At 31.4% G+C, this 27,472-nt stretch overlaps 1 protein-coding gene across 1 annotated transcript in view; it reads left to right on the top strand.

The window, feature by feature from the left end:
- Positions 1-16,473: 16,473 nt before the first annotated feature.
- Positions 16,474-27,472, top strand: part of LOC148599372 (uncharacterized) — a 29,899-nt gene continuing 18,900 nt past the window's right edge. Inside the window, exons 1-6 of the mRNA XM_088557085.1 lie at positions 16,474-16,764; positions 18,553-18,683; positions 20,141-20,467; positions 23,152-23,321; positions 23,532-23,709; positions 26,194-26,280. Of these exons, the coding sequence (XP_088413211.1) occupies positions 18,584-18,683; positions 20,141-20,467; positions 23,152-23,321; positions 23,532-23,709; positions 26,194-26,280 (862 nt within the window). The 5' untranslated portion in view covers positions 16,474-16,764; positions 18,553-18,583. The remainder of the gene's footprint in view (positions 16,765-18,552; positions 18,684-20,140; positions 20,468-23,151; positions 23,322-23,531; positions 23,710-26,193; positions 26,281-27,472) is intronic.

Raw genomic sequence — 27,472 nt, 5'->3', positions numbered from 1 at the left:
ATTTACAATTTTTTTTCTACCTGTACAGACCTCATTCTTGGGATATATTCTTTTAATTTCGAATCTAGGTTTCCTTGATTACTTTTTCAATCTACATACGCCATTCGTTGACGTAACAATAATCTTTGCTGCAATCGATCTGCGTTTTTGAGAAAACCATACATTTATTTTCAACTAAAATTAAACTCAAGATCAATAAGTCTTTCAAAGCATCAATTTCACACAAAGTCCATCTAATTCAATGATGAAACAAATATTGTTAAATAACGTGAGTAACATATCAAATATTGATGATACTAGAAAACAAATGCATATAATGATTCAAATTGAATTTCAGCAACGAAGATAAGCGTATGCTCAGTGCGAACCTGCAACGGTTGTTCTGTGCATCTTTCAAGTTATCTTAGTTAAATCATTGGCTTCACTGAACACTGTAATATGAAACGGTCCAAAATTGAAAAGTTTGACAAGAATTTTACTTGTCAATCCACACTTAAAAGATCTTTAGATCTTTAGATTGTTCAGAGTAGGAATCGCTATACAAGGTATACAAACTATGACATGTAGATCTTATTCAGAAACTTTTATAAACTACATTGCCAAAAGCTTGTCATTAGGTTGTTAATATAAAGACATACTATGTATGTCCTGTAAATCTATTATTTTACACATTTATGAAAGTTTGCTTAGGGAAAATTTCGAACACAAAAATGGTTACTCCAAACAGAAAAAAAATAAAGTCTTGATAATTTATCGTAACAGGGATCAACTAAACAAAAAACTGAAACAAAATTGATAGATAATTATGTTAAAAGAACGGTAATTCATAGACAATAATTGGAGTTTAAGAACGAAACCTGTCCTGTTATAAGGAAGACCTTTATTATATAATAAAAAGACCGTAAACAGATACACAGACGTATATACTTCTGGCTTTAAGATATATGCAAAATTGATACAAAAACTGACATGTAGGTAACCTGGCATCCCGGGTAATATTTTTGTCCCACAAGTTTCTCTCAGATATACCCCGGGTCATCAGTGACGTCTTCCGTCTTTTGATTAGCTGAGAGAATATGACGTTATTTTTGCACTTTATACGTTCTAATATTTAAATTTAAAAACATATACGTTTAGATATTTTTTATCTAATTATTTATATCATCTTATTAAGTTAATTTTGATATTTTCATCTTTGTTTTATTTTATTTCATAAGCGGTAATGATATGATATTGACCAAGGAACCATATTAAAGTTTTGTTTTATTTTATTTTATTTTTGTTTTGTTTTGTAATTCAGTTACATCCATTAGTTTTACAAGAGGCTATGCGTATGTCTTTTTACGCTTCTGTTTTATTGTGTTTATTTAAGTGCTTTAATTTTATATATTGGCAAAAGCATTATCAATGTTTTAATGTTTCGTGAGTTAAGTTTTACATGATTTATTAATGTGTGATCAAGTTCAATAAAAACCGTTCAGCATTCAAGATAGAATTGTCTAATCATTAATGTGCTTATTGATCATAGTCACTTAATTTGCCTCATTTAGATTATTTACATTATGAAGAGTACTCAAGGGAACCAAGATTATAGCGGAAATCAAAAGAATGTAATCTAGGGACAAAGACAAGGCATGGAATACAGACAAACACAACAAAAAGCATAAAACATCCAAAATAATACATACAAAGTAACAAAAGTAAATGAGCAACTCTGACTCCTCTAAACACTGGGAGCATGGACCAGGTGCACCGGTACGATAAGCATCGTCAGCTGTTCTATCAACACCCGCCAATTTGCTCGTAAAGAGTCAGGTCCAGGGCAGACGATGAGGGAAAGGAAAACTATGACACGTTGAACAAATCAGTTTTCATGGAAACTGCGTTAAATAAAATGATATCGCCAAGATTTGAATCCTACCTGGTTGTTCTTCCGATGTGTAAAAGGACAAAACAGTTCTGTCATATGAGCCACACCTCTGCGTGATTTATCCCCGTTGTAGTACAATATCGGTAGTTTATATAGCATGATCTAGTCAGGACTTGAAATCATACAAACCCCATCCTAACGTCCAAATTTGCATAGTTGTTAAGTAGCACTCCAGCTAAGGATCATGCAAAATGTGATTCATGCGTAAAAAGCCTATATATTTTTATTTTTTACATTTTGTTTGAAATGTCATAGTAAACAGAAATAAACATGTGGTTTTTCATATAACCTGTGCTCTTAGGAGATAAAATTATAATTACAATACAAAATGCACTGTACATTTCAAAATTAAGGGAGGTAACTCTGTAAATGGCGCTCAAAATGCGATAGAATCTACTGTATTTTCAATATCAATTATCTCCTAAGAGCAGGCAGATTTGAATGAATAATTACACATTTCATAGTATCGACCCATAAAACGACTTAATTACAAAAATAAAAATATGTAGCTTTTTTGAGGTGTATCACATTTTTCGGATTTTGTATGATTCTTACAAAGACAGCTACTTAATTACAAAACAGTCAAAGCTACTCACTTATGAAATATTGTATCATATGTATATCACAAAAAATCTGCACTTCGTCGGCAACAATGCAAAAACAATATCATAAACAAAACAAAACATACAAAACGATATGTTTTATCAATGTTTTCATGATGGAATATTCGTCTTAAAAGTTCTAATCAAACCATCATGAAGAAACTTTTTTTCCTGGGTTACCAATTTTGCCTTTATTTTTGAAGTAACATTATCTTTATTAAAATACTATAGTATTTTGAAACTTTTTTGAAGCTACAAACATGGAAGAAAGTACGATACAGGATTTCACAATAAAATCAATTATCTCGGAACAAATACAAATGGGAACGAGATAATTTAAATAGCAGTCTTTATAACAATCAGGTGATTAATGCATGTCAAATTCAACCGAATTATTCACTTTACAGACCATATAACCATCCTTAGATTTTCACTTTTAGTTTTCGCTTATAATATACAATTTATATAGATTGAACGTACAATTGATTGGCACTTTGCCAGACTTATTATTTTTGATTTTGTTCAATTTAGTTGATTCTAGTGGGAGGAAAAAATATTATTTTTCTAAAAAAAAAATACAGTTTAGAATATGGAAAGGACAATAGTAACGTAAAATATTACATATGTAGATTGAACGAGCATCGCTTGTTCGGTGGATTTTTCTTCACCACGAATCACTTTACTTTGGGCAGTGTCAGAATTTTTTTTTTTTTTTTTGGACTGGTACTATATATCGTAACCTTCTTTGCAGCAATGCACATTTATACATAATACAGACACTCTGTCAGGTGTACTATTCTACTAGAAGGGACACAAATTAACTTGAATATTTGAAGAGACACCTATATGTTTTATGTAATCAGTAAAACAGAACTATTTAAACCATTTTCCAAACACATTGGGTGGTCGATTAGAGTTATTCAGTTCGTTTAAGAGGGAGAAACAAGCTATTTGACTGTCACACGATAAAAGACGCTACACACCTGCTGTTTGTCATACAAAAAGTCTCCGACAAAATGAGCCGAGGAACATCTGTGTTACTACAGGATAAGCCAATTAGTTGGAAAACGTTGTCTAAAAGAGGTTCAGAACAATGCGATAGTAATCAGGACCATTTCAGGAAACGACGTGAAGTTTAGTTGTACGAATGCATTTAAAATCATGGGATACATTGAAACGATTAATAGGCAATACATAAGCAATCAATTCACAGCGAGAAACATTGAAAGCAAAAACCAGGAAACCAAAATCGCACGAGGCTTGGAAAAAAAACGTGCAAGTCGCGACCAGCCTGCACAGGTTGCATTGGAATGAAGAAGGTCAAATATATGTTTTGTAATACAAGCTAAACGTCAGCAATCCCCTCCACAAACCTATAACTGCTTTATGATTTACTATATATTAAGCTGAAGGGTCTTCTATACAGGACATCCCAAGCATGAGCACAACTCATTGCAAACCTGCGAAGTTCTAAAACCAATTCACATGTCTAAATGAAAAAAAATGAGCTGATAAGATGTGTCATTTTGGTTCTGTGCTAGGTCATAGCAACTTTCATAATAGATAAAAAAAAAAATTTTCAGAAAGAAAAGTTCAGTTCTTTACCTGACTCATGAACTATAGATGGAGATGGAGATGAGATGGGCAAACATGACATATTATCTATTAATGACGATTTTGAAGTGCTAAAAGAAAAGCCTGGATCTTGTTAATTATTGCCATAGACATCAATAATATCATTAATGTTAATAGACTGAAGCTGTTTTTGTGGTCTGTCTAATTTTCCAGTTCCATTTTCTTTCTTAACATCGCTTGGCTCGAATGAAGGTCTTGAACGTTTACCCTTGCTTTTATTTTTACCATCCTTGCAAATATAACCATATAAGGAGGATTTTAGAAAACTTTCGGAGTGTTTTGCATGCCTTCGAGCAACCGAAAACTGACATCAATCTGTTGAGTATACGATCTAGCATTCAAAGCAGAAGCTCTTAAGCCAGCTTTACCAGAGTTTCTTACAGAGGTGTCTTGTATACTTTGCCTAAAAATTTTGTTGGCGTTTTGACCGAAGCTGTTGAAATGTTTCAGTGGATTTCCCACTTATCCCTTGTGCAGGTACTGAAATAAGCTGACTTTTATCGTTTATTAAGTCTTCAAGTGCAGTACAAGTACCTTGATCCAACTCTACTCGCTGCTTTCCTTCGGAATCTGTAGCAACCTCATTTGCCAAATTATCAACCTTTGTTGGAGGATCTCTTTCTGTTTCAGATTATTCAGCTGTCTTACTTACGACCATAAAACTTCTGTAGTGATGACTTCAATCTTGTAGCAACATAACCCTATTTAAATTACAACAGTGCATGTCCTCATCAAATCATTGCTTTCTACATTACTCCATCTATATGATTATACAGTCAAACCAGATTTAACCTATGGAAGTAAAATCTTGTATATGTTCTAAATGAACCTCAACAGCTTGTAACACAGAGGAACAGTATATTCTTGAGAATTTTTCTCATGACCTTGACTGTTATTTTCAGACGGCTTTTTTATGAACATGTCCGTTCTATGACGGAAATAAATATTTTTAAAATAATGAAGGCTTTTCTGTTAAAAAAAAAATTCCATATTTTTCACATTTTTACATAATTGTCGTTGTTACCCCATTCAATGTCAAAATACGAAAAATAGAAAATAACAATAGAAAAAGGGAACCAAAGTTATAGCGGTAATCAAAAGAATGCAATCCAGGGACAACGACCAGACATGGAAAACAGACATACACAACAAAGAACATAAAGTAACCAAAATCATACATACAAAGTAACAAAAGAAAATGAGCAACTCGGACTCCACTAAAAACTGGTAGCATGAACCAGCTGCACCGGTAGGGTAAGCGTCCCTGCTTTTCTAGAAACACCCACCGAGTTGCTCATAAAAAGTCAAGTCCTGGGTAGATGATCTATCTATGGAAGCTTTAACTTTGATGAAATTTTAATTTTTTTCTGTAATTATCAAAGAATTCACGGAATTCATCCCCAATATCTTCTAAATTATTTTAATGAATTTATTTATTTTCTATTTTCTCTGTTTCTATTTTACCAACTCCCTCTTTTATCATATATTGCCGTCAAACGTTTTCCAATCTAAAATCTTCTTTTTACAATCTATGAATTCAGATATTAAGGTTTTTCACTTTTGGGTTACACGACTGTTTAAATTGCTCAATAAGGCATTGCATTATTGTCAAAAATATCCACGATGTATTATGTTCGTTTCAAACAAAAGACAAACCATTCATTCAGTATTGATTCAACTTTGTTCACCCAGAATATTCTATCGTCGTGTTAGTAGAGGAAGATTGTGTAAATTGCAGGTAGCTTTTCTGATTTTCCAGTCACTAGTTTACGCCAAATGTTAATGAATCTCTTGCAGTAAATACTAAGGTATTTATTTCCAATGGAAACACGTGTTTGCAAAGTGCTAATTTCATTTACAGCCTATGTAAAATTTATCTCAAAAGCGCAAGACCCATTATGTGGTCTATAGGTGTGTCTGAACAAGAATTTGGTGGGATTTTGACATGCATGAGACACTTCCTGTCTGACCTTTATTCAGACTGCTTCTTTAAACATGTAATGGTTTTACTTTGAAAACCTGCTGTACAATATACGTCTTTCAAAAAATGGCAGTGGTACTAGAATATGCAAATTGAATATTGTTAATTTTTATGTGCTAATGGTAACAACACTGACAAAAATCGTCAGATATATCGTCCGGATTTTTTATATCTGACCTGTAGTTTCTATTCTAACAGATCAAAACTTTAAACTTGCTATAGGAAATATGTTAATGTGAAAGCCCGGACAGCAAAACAGTCAAGAAAAAAGAGGAAATAAACCCTTGAATTAACCAATTGATTATCCTATTTATTATATAGTTTTTCTCCATTTTATATTGCTATTTTCAAGATAAAATTTGTGAACAGCGGATTGATGCAGTGTATTCGTGTTGTGAAGTATTGGCGGTAGAAAGTGCGAGAGTAAAATTACCGAATTCAGTGTGAATTATTGATTATTTTACACCGGGAAATTTCGATAAATCACTGCTACCTATATAATAATATAATTTTGGGTTAATTGTATTTAGGCGCCTTATCAGCTATTTAGAATAATCAGTGGACATTTTTCTTTATTTACTTTCAAAATAGGCGATGAAATCACATGTTCCTGCTGGAGACGATTGTTGTGGTAAGCACCAAGCTTGGTGGACATATGCATTTGATAAATTTCTGCTAACAGCCTTTTGTAATTTGCAAATTATGTTTAATTGGTGATATTTCACTGCAAATCAAATTTCATATTACATTATTAATTTATATCTATAGTCCATATGATAGCTTATACAAAGGATACTCGAGTTGAAAATTGAAAATTAGATTTTTCTAAATGATATACTTTAACAATATGGTTTGTAATAATATAGAAATATATCATTCTTCCAAGCCCCTATAAATCGACCAATATTTTAAATGAATATTTTGTAACCGTTAGTTTTATTTTAGTAACAATGCATTGTAATAATGTATATGGTTTCCAACAACCACGAGATTCTTTGATCGTTTCTTGTACAGAAGTATTGTACAATCTATACATTTGCGGTGCAATTTTTCAAAAATAAACTTGCTTGACGCTGAATCACACAGAAAACAAAGTATGATGCGCACATACTTAATGAGTTACTGCAAATCAGTTCAGAATGTTGCTCGAAAATCATCTTTGACAAAAAATTATTTAACCAACCTTTATTATATTAACATTTTCTCTGAAACGGTAGCACTGTTTAAAAAAAAATTTTTTTTTTTTTTTTTTTTTTTTTTTTTTTTTTTGACAGAGTAAAAAGATTTTATATAAAACAATGATAAATAGCGTTTATTAATGTATAACCACGTGTATACTATCAACTTAAAATTAAAAGACAATATATACCAGTAACATATTTAAAAGAAAACAATAAAATATGTCTGTGCTTTCCATCACATAAATAAAACAAATCCCAAAATAAAATAAGATCTTTCTGAAATAGCACATGTTTTGGTGAGAACATGTCAAGTGTCAGTCTCTGTGAGAATCGGTAATAGATCAAAATAAGTCATCCCTAAGTGATATCATATCACATCGTAAAAACCATGCCATCTTGATTTTGATTTCACCGCATTGTCTTATTTTTGACGTTTTTTTTTTTGTTTTTTGTTTTGCTGTTTTGTGTAGTATGGGCGTTCCTTCTTTTGTCTGAAGTTTCAGTTCCAACCGGATAATTTTGATTTAACCTTTACACCAAAACAATGTTTATACTTTGTATTGACTGTTACATGTACCTGTGAAAACGTATGTAGTATGAACGTGGACACAGTTATAGACCTATTCATTACTAAGGGGTGTGTTTCTCGGTGGTTTTTGAAGTTCATTAACTTTTTAAGATATGAATCTATTATCATTTGATGCGAATAAAATATCCAATGTTGATGCTAGATTGTGTACTAATTACTAAATTAATTTTTCTAATGAATTGTGTCAAATCTGTCAAAATTGACATTTATGTCAGCACTAATTGTTTCGTATAATGAATTAAAAGGGCATGGTTAAAAGATCCGTTGCCATGGACTAGAAAGGTTCGGGTATCCATATCAACAAACATAGTATTTCTTTGATGAAAGTACATAGTAAATATGATATTAAGTAGATATACTTGGTTTATCAAAAAGCAGATATTTGATTCAAAATTTAATTCAATTATTGAAACTTACACATGGAAAATGTAAACAAATTGTTAAAGTGAAAAATGTCCAATTAGTAATGATTTAATAAGTGACAACTGTATGGTCTTTTTTTATGACCCCACACTGCCTAAAATTATAAAGTCATATCTAATTGAACTTTTTTGATTGGTGTGTAAATTCAATAAAAAAAAGTTATACAAAGCACGAATAAGTCAACAATCCTTAATATAAGTCTTAGAGAGTAACCAATATCACACTTTTTCGATGTGTTTCATCATTAATAGACTGGCCAGAATATGTGGAAAATTATGAATGGACAAGCGGGAGTTCAAAAGCAAATAATTGAACGCGTAGTTGCAGAACCTTCTTGGCAATTGTTTGAATATTACATTCACAAATATAACATTTGTTATTACACATATCATTAGAATCTAAAATAGACTATGAGCAAAGCTTACTTGATGACTCATTCACACAGATATCATATTGAAAGTCTGAAAAGGTACACAGATTAAAATGCATAATAGGAGGGTGCTATTAAATCAACTGATAAAAAGTGTGTGTACCATTAAAATACATTTATCGGTTTCAGATGAGTTGCAAGTAGAACCTGGAAAATATGTTTCTCTACTTTTGCACGCATTTCCTATCCCTTTTATTAAAACTCACATGGAGCGAGTATTGAAGTGTACACATACAGCAAGGGAGAAATGATTTAGTTCTGAATTTGGAAACTGCAAATGAGAAAACATATAAGCATACAATTCTTGCATATGAAGAAGAAAAAAAGTTTACCAATATTTAGATATTGTGTTAAATTTTGTACTTTTTGGTCACTTTCTGGTCACATATTTGGCAAGGAAATGGTATCCACAGCCAAGAAACAACTTCATGTTTAGCGAAAACATATATCATTATATAGTGTATCATATGTGAAAATATAAAGTTGTTTCATGGGTATGGACATTTTAATGTATGTCCGATAGAACAACAAATTTACTATTCCCGGTAGTTTTTGTATAGTGACTTAAACGATATGTCATATTATGACGTCATTACAATGAACTAATGCCACAAAGTTTATATGTTCCATATATTTATAAACGCACAACTTTAACGTGGTAACAACAAACTTAATATTTTGGGCAAAGTTCGTAGCTTAATGTATGCACCTTTCAATATATCACTATTTAGGCAATTCTCATTTCTTGTCTAGTATTAGCACTTGATCTTTTTAATTGATGTTAGTGCTTCTAAGTTATCTGTGCTTTAAAAATACATGTGTCTGTTTGTTTTACTTACAAACCTTTTGTATACTGCTTCCGCCTTTCTGGGCATATTTACCAATCGACAATGGGTCATATAACTGAGTCATCCATTCAACAGGGGAAGTGTTTCCCTTTGTGTGATCCAATGATCAGTAGTTCTATATTTTCTCCGTTGTTTTTCCATACCAAACATATTTCTGTTGTGTTTGGTTTGAATTTCTATGTTTCTGCAATACCATACTATATTATTTAATTATATGATAACATACGTGAATAGCAGTCTTTTTAGGTATGATGCAAATTCTGTAATATGTGATACGCATCAAAAAGGGCTATATATTTTAGTTTTTATTGAGTATCTTTAAAGGTCTATATGATGAAATGTGTAATCATGCATTCCAACCTGTCTTGTCTTAGGAGACAAGTTACATTGAAACTCGAATGGTTTCTACTGTATTTTAGTGTCATTTACAGAGTTGTCATCCCTAATTTTGAATTTCACATTACATTCTATATAATTTATATCTCTTATGAACACGGGTTCTATAAAAATCCACGTGTTAATATCTATTTACATAAGCATTTTAAACAAAATATCAAAAATTAAAATATATAGGCTTTCAAACTATGTATCACATTTTGCATGATTCTTAGCTCGAATATTGCTTACATCAATTAAAAGAAGGGAGAAGTAATTAGTAACCAATTAGTTTGTTTCATTTACTTCAGCTTTTCATGTTTAATCTTTTATTATTTTGCCAATGACAATATTCTCATAGCTTTTAAAACTGACATTCAGAGAAACATTTTATCATAAATGAATTCGGTGAATAATTTAAAGTTACATTTTGAAATGATAAGATGATAATGTCTAGATTGTCTGTAAGTTGGTATACCATAAAAAAATTACCCTTAATTTATTTGCAGCAGAAAGAATATTGGCAAAACAAGTGATCAGTTTGCTAGGGTTTGACAACATTTGTTTACTTTAAAAGGGACACTTTTTCAACAAATTATCGACGTTCTGATAACCCAGTAATTGTGCACCCCAATCTACTATCCGATATGTTTCTATAAAAAATAATATGAATCAACAAAATTACCGAACAATTTTGCGATCCATAATCAAGGCAAGTCCAAAATAAACATGACACAATAAATATTACACCGATCTATCTATGGAAGCTTTAACTTTGATGAATTTTTTTTTCTGTAATTATCAAAGAATTCACGGAATTCATCCCCAATATCTTCTAAATTATTTTAATGAATTTATTTATTTTCTATTTTCTCTGATTATATTTTACCAACTCCCTCTTTTGATGTTTTATGTTCTAAATCTACAGAGAGTTATCATACATTGCCGTCAAAAGTTTTCCAATCTAAAATCTTCTTTTTACAATCTATGAATTCAGATATTAAGGTTTTTCACTTTTGGGTTCCACGACTGTTTAAATTGCTCAATAAGGCATTGCATTATTGTCAAAAATATCCACGATGTATTATGTTCGTTTCAAACAAAAGACAAACCATTCATTCAGTATTGATTCAACTTTGTTCACCCAGAATATTCTATCGTCATGTCAGTAGAGGAAGATTGTGTAAATTGCAGGTAGCTTTTCTGATTTTCCAGTCACTAGTTTACGCCAAATGTTAATGAATCTCTTGCAGTAAATACTAAGGTATTTATTTCCAATGGAAACATGTGTTTGCAAAGTGGTAATTTCATTTACAACCTATGTAAAATTTATCTCAAAAGCGCAAGACCCATTATGTGGTCTATAGGTGTGTCTGAACAAGAATTTGGTGGGATTTTGACATGCATGAAACACTTCCTGTCTGACCTTTATTCAGACTGCTTCTTTAAACATGTAATGGTTTTACTTTGAAAACTCGCTGTACAATATAAGTCTTTCAAAAAATGGCAGTGGTACTAGAATTTGCAAATTGAATATTGTTAATTTTGATGTGCTAATGGTAACAACACTGACAAAAATCGTCAGATATATCGTCCGGATTTTTTATATCTGACCTGTAGTTTCTATTCTAACAGATCAAAACTTTAAACTTGCTATAGGAAATATGTTAATGTGAAAGCCCGGACAGCAAAACAGTCAAGAAAGAAGAGGAAATAAACCCTTGAATTAACCAATTGATTATCCTATTTATTATATAGTTTTTCTCCATTTCATATTGCTATTTTCAAGAAAAAATTTGTGAACAGCGGATTGATGCAGTGTATTCGTGTTGTGAAGTATTGGCGGTAGAAAGTGCGAGAGTAAAATTACCGAATTCAGTGTGAATTATTGATTATTTTACACCGGGAAATTTCGATAAATCACTGCTACCTATATAATAATATAATTTTGGGTTAATTGTATTTAGGCGCCTTATCAGCTATTTAGAATAATCAGTGGACATTTTTTCTTTATTTACTTTTAAACTAGGCGATGAAATCACATGTTCCTGCTGGAGACGATTGTTGTGGTAAGCACCAAGCTTGGTGGACATATGCATTTGATAAATTTCTACTAACAGCCATTTGTAATTTGCAAATTATGTTTAATTGGTGATATTTCACTGAAAATCAAATTTCATATTACATTTTTAATTTATATCTATAGTCCATATGATAGCTTATACAAAGGATACTCGAGTTGAAAATTGAAAATTAGATTTTTCTAAATGATATACTTTAACAATATGGTTTGTAATAATATAGAAATATATCATTCTTCCAAGCCCCTATAAATCGACCAATATCTTAAATGAATATTTTGTAACCGTTAGTTTTATTTTAGTAACAATGCATTGTAATAATGCATATGGTTTCCAACAACCACGAGATTTTTTGATCGTTTCTTGTACAGAAGTATTGTACAATCTATACATTTGCGGTGCAATTTTTCAAAAATAAACTTGCTTGACGCTGAATCACACAGAAAACAAAGTATGATGCGCACATACTTAATGAGTTACTGCAAATCAGTTCAGAATGTTGCTCGAAAATCATCTTTGACAAAAAATTATTAAACCAACCTTTATTATATTAACATTTTCTCTGAAACGGTAGCACTGTTTAAAAAAAAATATTAGTTTATTTTTTTGACAGAGTAAAAAGATTTTATATAAAACAATGATAAATAGCGTTTATTAATGTATAACCACGTGTATACTATCAACTTAAAATAAAAAACAATATATACCAGTAACATATTTAAAAGAAAACAATAAAATATGTCTGTGCTTTCCATCACATAAATAAAACAAATCCCAAAATAAAATAAGATCTTTCTGCAATAGCACATGTTTTGGTGAGAACATGTCAAGTGTCAGTCTCTGTGAGAATCGGTAATAGATCAAAATAAGTCATCCCTAAGTGATATCATATCGCATCGTAAAAACCATGCCATCTTGATTTTGATTTCACCGCATTGTCTTATTTTTGACGGTTTTTTTGTTTTTTTTTGTTTTGTTTTGTTTTTTGTTTTGCTGTTTTGTGTAGTATGGGCGTTCCTTCTTTTGACTTAAGTTTCAGTTCCAACCGGATAATTTTGATTTAACCTTTACACCAAAACAATGTTTATACTTTGTATTGACTGTTACATGTACCTGTGAAAACGTATGTAGTATGAACGTGGACACAGTTATAGACCTATTCATTACTAAGGGGTGTGTTTCTCGGTGGTTTTTGAAGTTCATTAACTCTTTAAGATATGAATCTATTATCATTTGATGCGAATAAAATATCCAATAATGATGCTAGACTGTGTACTAATTACTAAATTAATTTTTCTAATGAATTGTGTCAAATCTGTCAAAATTGACATTTATGTCAGCGCTAATTGTTTCGTATAATGAATTAAAAGGGCATGGTTGAAAGATCCGTTGCCATGGACTAGAAAGGTTCGGGTATCCATATCAACAAACATAGTATTTCTTTGATGAAAGTACATAGTAAATATGATATTAAGTAGATATACTTGGTTTATCAAAAAGCAGATATTTGATTCAAAATTTAATTCAATTATTGAAACTTACACATGGAAAATGTAAACAAATTGTTAAAGTGAAAAATGTCCAATTAGTAATGATTTAATAAGTGACAACTGTATGGTCTTTTTTTATGACCCCACACTGCCTAAAATTATAAAGTCATATCTAATTGAACTTTTTTGACTGGTGTGTAAATGCAATAAAAAAAAGTTATACAAAGCACGAACAAGTCAACAATCCTTAATATAAGTCTTAGAGAGTAACCCAATATCACACTTTTTCGATGTGTTTCATCATTAATAGACTGGCCAGAATATGTGGAAAATTATGAATGAACAAGCGGGAGTTCAAAAACAAATAATTGAACGCGTAGGTGCAGAACCTTCTTGGCAATTGTTTGAATATTACATTCACAAATATAACATTTGTTATTACACATATCATTAGAATCTAAAATAGACTATGAGCAAAGCTTACTTGATGACTCATTCACACAGATATCATATTGAAAGTCTGAAAAGGTACACAGATTAAAATGCATAATAGGAGGGTGCGATTAAATCAACTGATAAAAAGTGTGTGTACCATTAAAATACATTTATCGGTTTCAGATGAGTTGCAAGTAGAACCTGGAAAATATGTTTCTCTACTTTTGCACGCATTTCCTATCCCTTTTGTTAAAACTCACATGGAGCGAGTATTGAAGTGTACACATACAGCAAGGGAGAAATGATTTAGTTCTGAATTTGGAAACTGCAAATGAGAAAACATATAAGCATACAATTCTTGCATATGAAGGAGAAAAAAAAGTTTACCAATATTTAGATATTGTGTTAAATTTTGTACTTTTTTGTCACTTTCTGGTCACATATTTGGCAAGGAAATGATGTCCACAGCCAAGAAACAACTTCGTGTTTAGCGAAAACATATATCATTATATAGTGTATCATATGTGAAAATATAAAGTTGTTTCATGGGTATGGACATTTTAATGTATGTCCGATAGAACAACAAATTTACTATTCCCGGTAGTTTTTGTATAGTGACTTAAACGATATGTCATATTATGACGTCATTACAATGAACTAATGCCACAAAGTTTATATGTTCCATATATTTATAAACGCACAACTTTAACGTGGTAACAACAAACTTAATATTTTGGGCAATGTTCGTAGATTAATGTATGCACCTTTCAATATATCACTATTTAGGCAATTCTCATTTCTTGTCTAGTATTAGCACTTGATCTTTTTAATTGATGTTAGTGCTTCTAAGTTATCTGTGCTTTAAAAATACATGTGTCTGTTTGTTTTACTTACAAACCTTTTGTATACTACTTCCGCCTTTCTGGGCATATTTACCAATCGACAATGGGTCATATAACTGAGTCATCCATTCAACAGGGGAAGTGTTTCCCTTTGTGTGATCCAATGATCAGTAGTTCTGTATTTTCTCCGTTGTTTTTCTGTTGTGTTTGGTTTGAATTTCTATGTTTCTGCAATACCATACTATATTATTTAATTATATGATAACATACGTGAATAGCAGTCTTTTCAGGTATGATGCAAATTCTGTAATATGTGATACACCTCAAAAAGGGCTATATATTTTTTGTTTTTATTGAGTATTTTTAAAGGTCTATATGATGAAATGTGTAATCATGCATTCCAACCTGTCTTGTCTTAGGAGACAAATTACATTGAAACTCAAATGGTTTCTACTGTATTTTAGTATCATTTACAGAGTTGTCATCCCTAATTTTGAATTTCACATTACATTCTATATAATTTATATCTCTTATGAACACGGGTTCTATAAAAATCCACGTGTTAATATCTATTTACATAAGCATTTTAAACAAAATATCAAAAATCAAAATATATAGGCTTTCAAACTATGTATCACAATTTGCATGATTCTTAGCTCGAATATTGCTTACATCAATTAAAAGAAGGGAGAAGTAATTAGTAACCAATTAGTTTGTTTCATTTACTTCAGCTTTTCATGTTTAATCTTTTATTATTTTGCCAATGACAATATTCTCATAGCTTTTAAAACTGACATTCAGAGAAACATTTTATCATAAATGGATTCGGTGAATAATTTAAAGTTACATTTTGAAATGATAAGAAGATAATGTCTAGATTGTCTGTAAGTTGGTATACCATAAAAAAAATTACCCTTAATTTATTTGCAGCAGAAAGAATATTGGCAAAACAAGTGATCAGTTTGCTAGGGTTTGACAACATTTGTTTACTTTAAAAGGGACCCTTTTTCAACAAATTATCGACATTCTGATAGCCTTGTAATTGTGCACGCCAATCTACTAGCCGATATGTTTCTATAATAAATAACATGAATCAACAAAATTACCGAACAATTTTGCGATCCATAATCAAGGCAAGTCCAAAATAAACATGACAGAATAAATATTACACCGGCGGAACGGCAAGGTACAACAAAGGTCCTGACTTGAAGCTGGGATTTCAAACGAAATGGTGGCCTAAATCTAAGTTTTACAGCGCGTCAAACCTCCCCCTCTTCTATTGCAGCGTGAAAATACCGGTGGTGATTAATCAGCATTTGCATGCTATAGTGTCTTAATTGGTAAATCAGTGGTCATATAAGCATACAGAATAATTGAATAAAATCTGAGTATCTTTCAACCAAGGACTGATATTGTAAATAATAAAAAATCTGGAAGTAAACATATATTTATTCGATGACACATGCATATGTTTTATATATATAAACAATAAAAACAAATGAGAAAAAAGGATGAATTATAACATTTAGTTAAATATCTCTTCTCATTTGCTATTAATATGTCATACTTCATACTTCAAATGTCAGTTGGAATCCAAAATCTGTTTTCTACTATGAAAGATTATGGTAATTTATCTGCAAACAATAATTTGGAGGGGAAAAGTATTGACGATCTACTGCCTTTTAGTGGTAAAAGCGAATAGCCAGTTGCCTATAAGGGATCTGATTGGATAATTGAAACAATATATCCAGAAAGTGGAAACAATTACGGGGTTCTTTTGGAATAGATTCCTACTGGACTAAGTTTGCATTTTGAAGCTAGAATTATTAACTTATTTCAAGACAGACTTTAAGACAGAGATGAGGTATCGGAACAGTTAAAACTTTTGTGCTATATGCATTGCTATTTGGACTTAAAACCAGGTAATTACAATTAAACATTTACAATAAGGTTTGCATTTTGAAGCAAGAATTATTAACTGATTTGAGATAAACAGATTAACAGAGAGGTTAGGTATTAAAACAGTTAAAATGTTGGTGATATATACATTGCTAGTTCGACTTAAAACCAGGTAATAAAACATTTACAACGTAATGCATATTCAAGCATACTTTATACATCCTACCATATCAAGTCTCATAAAATCTTTAAAAAAAATATAACAGAGGTAAGACATGTTTGATCCAGAAACAACTCGGAATTTGATAATTACAAACTACTGCCAACATTTATGTCACCAGTTTTTCAATTAATACATACACCATCGACTATCGATATGTTCTGGTACCTCTCATGATTATAATAAGTCATGGATACAGGGTTGTTTGAAAATTCAATATTGATAATATTTAGGCGAAACTGTGAAAATGTTAACGGAAAAATTAAACTAAAAATGGAACTGTCAGATCTCTATGATTCAAGCAGACATTTTTAGAAATAAATGGGACTTTATAAACCGACTCTAACAATAACCGAACAGTTATCAATACGAAATGTTTGCTTATGGACATATATGTAGTCCTAGGTCTTCAACCAATATGAACTTCCAGACCGATTCGAACAATAGTGTAAGAAAGTTGTATCCATAGTTCATTTTGTGACATACACAAAAAAATGGGTAAGGAGTTTGAAAAGTTTTAGCGGAACAGACTGGCATAAGATTTTTTAAGTTTAAGCAAAAAAACATGTTTTATCATATTGTCTTAAGGACCCCTTTAATAATCATACGTTTATTCCTTTCTATGAAAGTGTTTAAGTTTAATGCTAAAAGCCAAGAATTTGTCTATTTGATTTTTGTTCTTTGATGGGCAATAACTCAAATAAAGAGTTATTATACAACAAGGTTTCTATCGGAACTTTTGTAAGCTTATTCATAAAGAATATTTCAACGATTGAGGGTTTCTTTCTATCTATTTTGGTTTTGCGCTAAAATCTTCAAAATTTACCATTACTTGAAATTAAAGAGCACAAACTCCAAACTGTCGTCGTCAAACAACTTTAACAAAAATTGAGAACTCTGTAGATCTCTTCCAGCTGAAGGCATTTTTTAGATTTTTGTATCAAATGATAATTAAATGAAGTATTTTGAAAGAAGCGTTTATAAATTTGGAAAGAAATACGTATAATGTAAACACATTATATTCATATCATCCCTGTCAATAAAAAGAAAACGTCGTTGTAAATCCTTCATATTTGATACAAACTTTTGGTAAGAAGTCATTTCCAGGGCTTCCAGTTACTGTACATTTTTGGAAAATTTAAGTGTAAATAAATCAGAAACATGCATGTCAAAAACCCACCGATCTGAGAATATAATTTCACTCAAGGATGCCTTCTGTTTTGAAAAGATCATTATTTGATCTCTGCATCACTGGCTTTACTCAGAAATATTTCAATAGAATGTTAGAAAAATGAGGTATCTGCCCTTGATATGTACATTTTCAGTCAATTCAGCGCGAAGTGGAATATCTTGTCTTTTTTTCCTTGATTCTGATGGTGCAAACAGTCTAATATATCTTTTTTTTTTCAAAATGGTGTTTTTTTCATGTTCCATTCACTGCCTGATTTTTACAGAGACGAACACTTAAATAAGATATGTTAATACTATTTCAACGCATCTGATTTTAATTTTGATACCGTGTTTATTAAGGAGTGTGTTTGTGGCCCTTCTACTCTTACTGGGTAACGTAATTCAATCACCTTTTTTTCAGCAAAAATAATCCAAACATCTATTTGACTAAGATGTTAATATCTCATATTTGGATGCTTTTCATATTGATGTACTTTGGGACATTTTTAGTTTCCATAAACGCTTTCAGTATTCCCATGGATCCTGAAACAGGTAACGAAATTTAATATTGCAGTTATTTATGTTTTTAATTCATCATACTATACTTGACACTAGGCTATCATGTACCAATTTATCAACAGATATGTGAAATTCAAACTTCCATAGAAAATAAAGTACCTGAATTAGGTAAAGATCCAATTCATGTAATTCAGTTATGATGAATTGTGAATGGTACAATGAGATCAAGTTTCATAACTTTCCTTTCTTGGATGCTTATATAAAATAACATATACACTTAGTCTTAAATTAAGGTCAACAACGTTTACATCAGAAGTGTCGTTCTTGTTTTCTTTGTTATGTTAAAAATATGTTTTTACAAGTTTTTTTACATCAAAAAGCGCTTTGGAGCAACATGGATATAAATGTAATGACTGTATGACAACACATATAATAACATATTTAAACATGCATTCAATCGGTGTATCTGGTTCATGCTTCCAGTTCTAAGGGAAATTCCAGTTGCCCATTTACTTTTTTTTTTGTGTGTATAATTTTGGTTATTTTATGTTTTTTTGTTGTGTAAGTCGGTTTTCCATGTCTGGTCTTGGTTTCTGGCTTGCATTCGTTGATTTTTGCTAGAATCGTGGTTCCTTACATTACTTTTTTTTTTCAATCACACAGACCTAAAGTAATTTACCCAATGGCATCAAATTGTAAAAATATTTATAAAATCCATTTACTAAGGTTTCCGGAATTATATAAACTTGAATTTCTTACAGGTTAGAGAAATAATAATAGACATGCCTCAAAAAAGAAATTGTATCAAAATGACTGAAACATCGGAACAATTTTATTCAACGGGTCATAGTTTTCCTTTCCTCGTTTGTCTAACCCGGACTTGACTTTTTATGAGCAACTCGGCGAGTTTTTCTAGAAAAGCAGAGGACGCTTACCCTACCGGTGTATTTGATCCTTGCTCCCAGTTTTTAGTGGAGTCCGAGTTGCTCATTTACTTTTGTTACTTTGTGTGTATGATTCTAGTTACTTTATGTTCTTTGTTGTGTATGTCTGTTTTCCATGTCTGGTCTTTGTACCTGGATTACATTCTTTTGATTACCGCTATAACCTTGGTTCCTTTGATTACTCTCTGACTACAAAGACTGACCAGAAAAAAAACGCACTAAAAATTGTGTACCGCCTGAAATCCGCAATACATGTATATATCTGACGAATCAATTTAAGTACAAATATCTGCTATGTCATTTACTTAAAAGAATTGTACATTCTGCATGAGATAACACAAACAATTTGTCAAACGAATACAAAACATCAAACTTAATACGCAACAAACAAAAATAAGACAATACCACAAACTTATGATATACTCTTGTTTATTTCCTCACTATTAATTACTTGTTTTACATATTTGTTTTGATGACATTCTTGAATGTATCAGTTTAAGATGTTTTTTTTTAACATTTTCAATTTTTTTCATATATATATATCAGACATACCTAACCAATCAGCTTGGCCCCTAGGAAAATATGCACTTCCGGCAAGTATGTTTGGTTGTCCCGAGACGGGTTGGATAATAAAATATATCAACCTTAGTCTTCCGACTGACGACATTTACTGGACAACTACTAGCGATTTGTTTCGATGTAAAGGATATTGTTTAGCTGAATTCAACAACACAAGCTTTTTACAGATATTAGGTCCATATTCTACCAGGTCATTCCAATTTAATTTTTGCGGCAGAAACGATACAAACCAAAACTCGCCCTGGCCAGTTGGGAACTACTGTTTGTTTGGAACAGAGAATCAATGCCCAAAAGGTATTAGTATTATTAACATTATTATAAAGTATATATAATTATGCAAATGAATGTGTAACGGGAGTCTTCTGTATGTGCACGTTTTACAGTGTAAATGGCCAGTTAACACTTTGAAATGTTCGATAGGTAGTAAGATTTCTTTGATAGTGTACGGTGTTTAGTGTGTTCTAGCTTACTGATCATTGAATGTGTCAATATCAACTACTTATATTCAGGACACCTGTTATGTGTTACGTTGGTCAACTGGACTCTCTTACTGCAAGACTGTCTACATGAAAACTCTATTAGACATTTATACATATATTTGGTATAATCGCGTACAAAGCTTTAAAATAAAACAAACATGCATATCGATTATAAATTTGTAACGCTTAACAACTTCAAAATTACCTGGTGTGATAATGCAACTGGAAATGACTTGTCTTAACTCCCTGAACGTTTATTTGCCATTCCATATTTTAGCTAGAATTACATAATTATCCTATATAATAATACATATATAAACTGTCCCGTACTACCAAACATCGTGTATTAAGTTTCAGCCCTAGATTAATCCTACGAGAAGGAATTAGCCGACTAGCAAAAGCTATATTTTTATATAGCCTAGCTGGTCGAGTGGTCTAGGGCGCTGGACTTTGTGCAGGTGATGTTCTCATAGATGTCACAGTGGAACAAGTTCGAGTACCGCTGAGGGAACGACCAAAAATTTGCATCGCAAATTTGACAGTTCTAACATCGTTGGGAATTTTTCAAACCCTTACATACATATATGTTATTTTGTTGTCAGTTTTATTGGTTGAAGGCGCATTGGAGGCGATACCCATATTTATTAATCGTCTTAAAGTATATCTGTATTTGATATTTGTTCAATACTGTATCCTTACTTAAAGTGCATTAATAAATATCAATCCTGTAAAGAAAACATACACTTATTAGTCATAGTATGCTCTGATTTTATATAATCCGTGAAATATTATGTCCAAACTACATTGAACATTTAAACAAATCATCATGTTCAACCATCTGTCAGGTGGATTGTTGAAAAATTCAAAAGTATAATCTTTGTTTTTTTTTGTTTTTTTTTTTGTTTTGTTTTGTTTTTTTTTGGGGGGGGGGGGTTTTATTGGTTTCAATGGAAATCGAATGTGTGTCTAGAAATTTGATATAACTTTTTTTTTAAATACAGTCCCTTTATGGAAATACATGTATATACCAATTTTTGGGAAATCTGACACTTATAATTTTCCAGCATGTATTTACCCCTTTGATGCCTAGAGATAACTACTTTTAAAAGTTAAGGTTACCTGAATATCAAATAAGATTTTAATAACTCTTTGTAAGAGCATATTATGTATTGAACGAATTTCGTGTCGATAAATTTTATTGTGGACACTTTTACAAATCTACAACTGAAGTCTTCAAATTCGCTAATTGTCAAATATTCTATGCCACTGATTTTGTCACTGAAATGACACGAATGGGATATGCTCTGAAATCGGATGACTTCCGCAAGAATATTGGTGCTCTTTATATGATTACTCTTTCTTAACCGTGAAGACCCGAATGTTTTGCAATCGAAACACACGGTCCCCAGGAAGCGCGGGTAATGTTTTCATTCCACAAGTTCTTGTCAAATTTGTCAATCGCTTATGATATTATTGACCAGGGAGCCAGATTGTATATCGGCGGAACCCTGATAATGCTAACCGATATTTTTATCTATTAATGTAAACATTCTGTTCTCATGCAAGCAAAAAAAAACCCGTTGAACACATGTGTATGACATTTAAGAGGTACATTGTGATCTCTTTTAAAGCTTGAATTATCAATATATGACTGTAAACACGGCACCGATCAGCAGTTTAATGAATCCGCCATTGAATTCAAAAATCGAATAATGTTGAAATTTGGCCATTTTAAATGCATTAGCCATTTTAAAATTCAAAAATGATTGCACATCCTCTAAAGATGATTGATGGTTGGGCCAAGTTTGGTTTGAACGGAATGAACAGTCTCTAAGAAATTGTCAGGGCATCTTTACATTCAGAGGAATAATAATAATAATAATAATAATAATAAACAGAGCAAAACAATACTTCGTTTTGGAGACTTAATACATGTACATGTACAAGTGATGTTTGTTCATGTACATGATTGTAGTATGTTAGTTCATCAAACTTCCTGTCAGTTTGGGTGGCTAAAACTGTTCTGAGTGAAAAATATCGAAGTTTTTCAACAATTGGCATCCTAAAATGGTTTCACTAATACATTACACATCAATGCTTAATGTTTCATTTATAAGTCCCTATTTATGAAAATGTATTTAAAGGAAATTTATTCAAAGACCTACGTTTGGGCTGTCATGTTGGCATTTGATATATATGATGCAAAATACAAAGGATCATCGAAATTGTAAACCTCAAAGAACCCCCTTTTTTCCTCTCCACCATCCCCCTTTTTTCTCAAAAATAAATTTAATTGATCTAAAGATATAAAACAAGTTTAGCTAATGAATTATAAGGCATTTTCATGAGCGTCATTATTTAGTTAATAATTGGTAATTTGTAATAATTGCATGACAGGTCCTGTCAGCCAATAAATTTTACAGTTTGTCAGTAAAACTTGCATTTGAAAATGCCTGTTCTATTTAAATTTAACATAAATAACACATGTATTAACAAAAGGCTTTAAAGAGAGTATCATGGCAATCAAAGGACAGAATGTCGAGGCAAGAGGATTCATGAATGGTGTCAACAATACTGGAGACATTTTTGTTCCGTTTTGCTGTCAAGATAATGCTAGAAACCTGTCTTTGGACACACTGCCTAATGACTTCCCATTTGTTCTAATTAAAGTAAGTATCCACATTTTCATGTGCTTAAATAAACTTTGTACATGTACATTTAGTAAATGAGGTATTGTAAACATAAATAATGAAAACTTCTTTAAAGTCTTCCACAAGATTAAACACATAATGTGTTACATGTATTACAAAATTATTTTTTGTGCAATTAAGTACTAATCTTTTCTCTCTCGTTTTATATTAGTAACTCTTTTTATGAAGGGATCAAGTTATCAGCCTTGCCCGCGAATGAAAAGTATGACTGTCCATGAGGAAACCATATATTTACCAAAAAATATTGCATCAGTGTCAGGATCTTTACTTGAACTTTTGATGACAAATACTCATCTTGGTTTAACATTTTGCTACTACCAACCAAACAGCACACAAGAACAAGAAAGTAAGTGCATAAACAATTCGTAGGCTTAATTAAATCCAAGAAATTTAGCGTTCTTGTATAATAAATACCTATGTTCATACAGACTTCACAAGGCCACAGCCGATTGCCAAGTTTTTCAATTGTCTACCCTGATTGTCTGGTGTAAATAAGACATTTACTCACTATACAAAGTTAAACAAATGCAAAGTTTGTCTTCAAGGACTTCAAGGCTAAACCACCTGACTGTTCTTGTATAAACTCTCCATTCAAATATAGTCCTTCCGATCACGACATTACGGGAGATTTAAACATCAACAAAAACGAATCTATGCGTAAGGTCATTTTTAAAGGTCCCAAGTAACGTGAATTATTCCCTATAATTTGGAATTACAACTTAATAATTTTAAAGTTTTTTATGGGTGCCTTGAAGGGCTTTGCAAGAAAATGGGTATAACGAGAACAAGAAGAAATTGATTTACTGTCAGCGTGGTAAAGGCTGTGAGGTCTTTTAATATGAATACTTTGTATGTATGATTTTAGTTACTTTATGTTCTTTGTTGTGTATGTCTGTTTTCCATGTCTGGTCTTTGTACCTGGATTACATTCTTTTGATTACTGCTATAACTTTGGTTCCCTTGATTGCTCTTTCAAATATGTAGTTTTGGTAGAGATTGTAAAATCCATATTATCTTCCAACCATACAGAAGAAAATATTTTTAAAATGCTGCAATTTTTTTATCGACAGCATATTTGTCCAGTGTGATGGACGCGTTTTTCAACAAACGGTCGGCATTCTATTGGGAGACTTTAATGAGGCTGACTTTATAACTGATCTGATTCGTTTTGCTTGATCCTTTAATCACAGTTTCTGCTATATGGTTGACTTATTATAATTTGATACATCGCATCTACCCCAAAAGAACTTGTGATAAAGGATACTACAGACACTGTGACGTCTCATATCATGACCTACTCTTGAGATCGATGGTAAAGGAAAACTAATGAACAAAAATTTATGACAAACGTGACGACTTTTCATTCAGTATTGTGGCAATATCCTTTCAGCACCTACATATAGAGTTTTCATATCACAACTCATACGTTGTGCGTTTTACCTTGTGTGTACTATTTTGGTAATTTTATGTTCTTTATTGTAAGTGTTTGTTTTCCATGCCTGGTCTTTGTCCCTGGATTATATTCTTTTGATTTCCGCTAGAATCTTGGTTCACTTGATAATTCCTCAGCAACTGCATATAGCGTTTTCTTATCACTAGTTTTGTCAGTTCTTGCCGTAAGAATGCAGACTTTTGTACCGCACGAGACTTCTTACAATTAGGCTTCTGGAACAGGGTTATGTTGCTGCAAGATCGAACTCATCATGAACTCGTGGATTGTTACAGTGTATCCATCTGAACAATGAAAACTGATTTCTTCAATGTGTAATAGTTTTCTTTTCCCTTTCCGTCTACCCTTGACTTAACTTTTAATTAGCAACACGTTGGGTGTGTCTAGAAAAGCAGACGATGCTTATCCAACCGGTGCACCAAGTTTTAAGTGGAGTCCGTGTTACACATTAATTTTGTTACTTTTTATGTATAGTAATGTCAAGGATATAAAATAGCTGCCAACGTAATCATGTTAGTGAAAAAGTAATTAAATGAATACTATGATAATATTATTTTCTTGTCGAGAAAATTAGTGACAAATATTTAATGCGTGCTTCCTACATTAACAATTTTACTCCATATTCTGGCATAATGGTACATAAATTTACATTATTATGAATGACTCTAACGCAAAATTGAAAAAGAATGGAAAATTGCATAAACACATACTACTTGTCAGCTGATGCTTTGGCAAGACCAATTCTTGCTTCAAACATTATTTAAGTACTTAAAAAATCTGTGTTTTTATTCTTCGTGTGCTAAATCTTTCTGTCTGATTCTTAGAGAAGAACTTAAAACACTTTTACATAAAGGTTATTTCTATGAGCCACTGATAAAGAAAACATATTGTCTAAACTACACTTTACATGTATTGCAATGAATAGAAATTTGGTGATCAAGATAACGTTTAGCGTAGCACTCATTAAAATTTTGTTAACTTCTCAATGTTAAAGTGAAAACAAAGTTCGGAATAATGATGGCAAGTTCTACGGTTTGTAATAAGGGATTAAGGTATTTTGGAAATATTATATGATGATTATGAGTAGTGTATTCTACATCGCAGATTGATAATTTTGATATATTTGTCAACGATCTTGCAAGAAGGTAATAACTCTTTAGTAGACAGACAGAATTAAATGAAATATAGTTATCTCATTAGCTTTTTCTTCATTCTCTTCGTTTTTACATTTCTCAAAGATAACACATACCATTATTTCAAGTTTGTATTTGTAAGTGTAAATTGTTTTAAATAGATTTATCTATAACTGTATTACACGTATTACACAAGTTACATTTTAGGGGGGGGAACAGTGCTGTATATTGGGATTGTGTTTTGCAGGTTTCGAAAACTTTGAAATATACAGCTTCAGTAAACCTATTTATACCCCACCTAACACCGGGTCAAATTTTTATGGCACCGGTAAGGGTAAGTATTTACAGTTTTTTTCATGTATTTGTTAAACATTTAAGTACATTATGAAAGGGAACACTGGCATAAACTATTTACTACAACATTATTTTTTTAGAGGAAATAGTAATATATAAGCGTGTGATCAATATTGTTTTCTAATATTAGTGCAACGTCAAACAATATAATACCTGATATATCTACTTGATTCAGATGCAAAAATATTGTTTTGTCAGAGAAAAAAGAAATAATGCATGTAAGATATGGTGTAGTAATTATTTATAAACGAGTTGACCTTTATATTCGTATCTTTTGAAACATGTTCGCTCCAGCGGTACAAACAAACACATTTAGTAATATTATATTATACATTATTGTTTGCTGATTAGGTTTGGTCATTTACATGTAATAACAGTGAAAAGCGTCTCAAAAACTAGTTTCTAACTATTATAGTAAATTTAATTCTGATTAGAGACACATGAATATCTTAAAATGAGTCTGTTATAAAATCCTTTCGATAATGGTGACTTCCCATACGATATAAGAACAGAAAAAAATTGAATTATAACTTCTTCAACTTAAGATGCTTTATGAGTAAGTCAGGGTTGTGACTCATGTTAGATCAATAATTCATGAATAATATGAGTTAAGCACAGCCTACAACCGAGCATGGCTTTAAGTTCGTAAAGGCATTGAAAAAGGGAAAATTGCTGAAAGGTGGTAGATAGGATAGGTAAACGGTTTCCCTAAATTAGTTCAGACCTAGATACTTTTTTTCAGGTTGTGGAATAACATATTTTAATTTTAGATCAATTTCTAGACTACTTCCACTTTGAATTTACTTCCTTGACCCATTTATGCCGGCCTGTGGGTCGGTTTTATACCTATTCCGGTTTGACTGACCGTTTATCGTAAGCCTTGCATGCAATACTCGGTATTTTTTGCAAAATGTTTTTATGAAAGAGAGTAATCATCAAAAAAACATACATTAATTATTATAACTTGTTCAATAAAAAGAAATCATCTTTAGACTTATACCTTTCTACTGTTTTAAGGCATGTTTGCAAAGAAAAAGCAGGAAAAAGGGATATAATTCATAAACATTTACAAATTAAAAATGTACACCAATCAAATTGGTAGTACAAGTTTAACTAAGTGGTATTTCAAATAATTTAAATTCACCATTTTAAATGAACATTTAAAAAGCAAA

This window comes from Perna viridis, chromosome 13 (assembly GCF_037379345.1).
Source record: "Perna viridis isolate PV_CMFRI_1.1 ecotype Kerala chromosome 13, ASM3737934v1, whole genome shotgun sequence".
Taxonomy (NCBI): Eukaryota; Metazoa; Mollusca; class Bivalvia; order Mytilida; family Mytilidae; genus Perna; species Perna viridis.
This window is presented reverse-complemented; position numbering and strand designations above follow the sequence as displayed.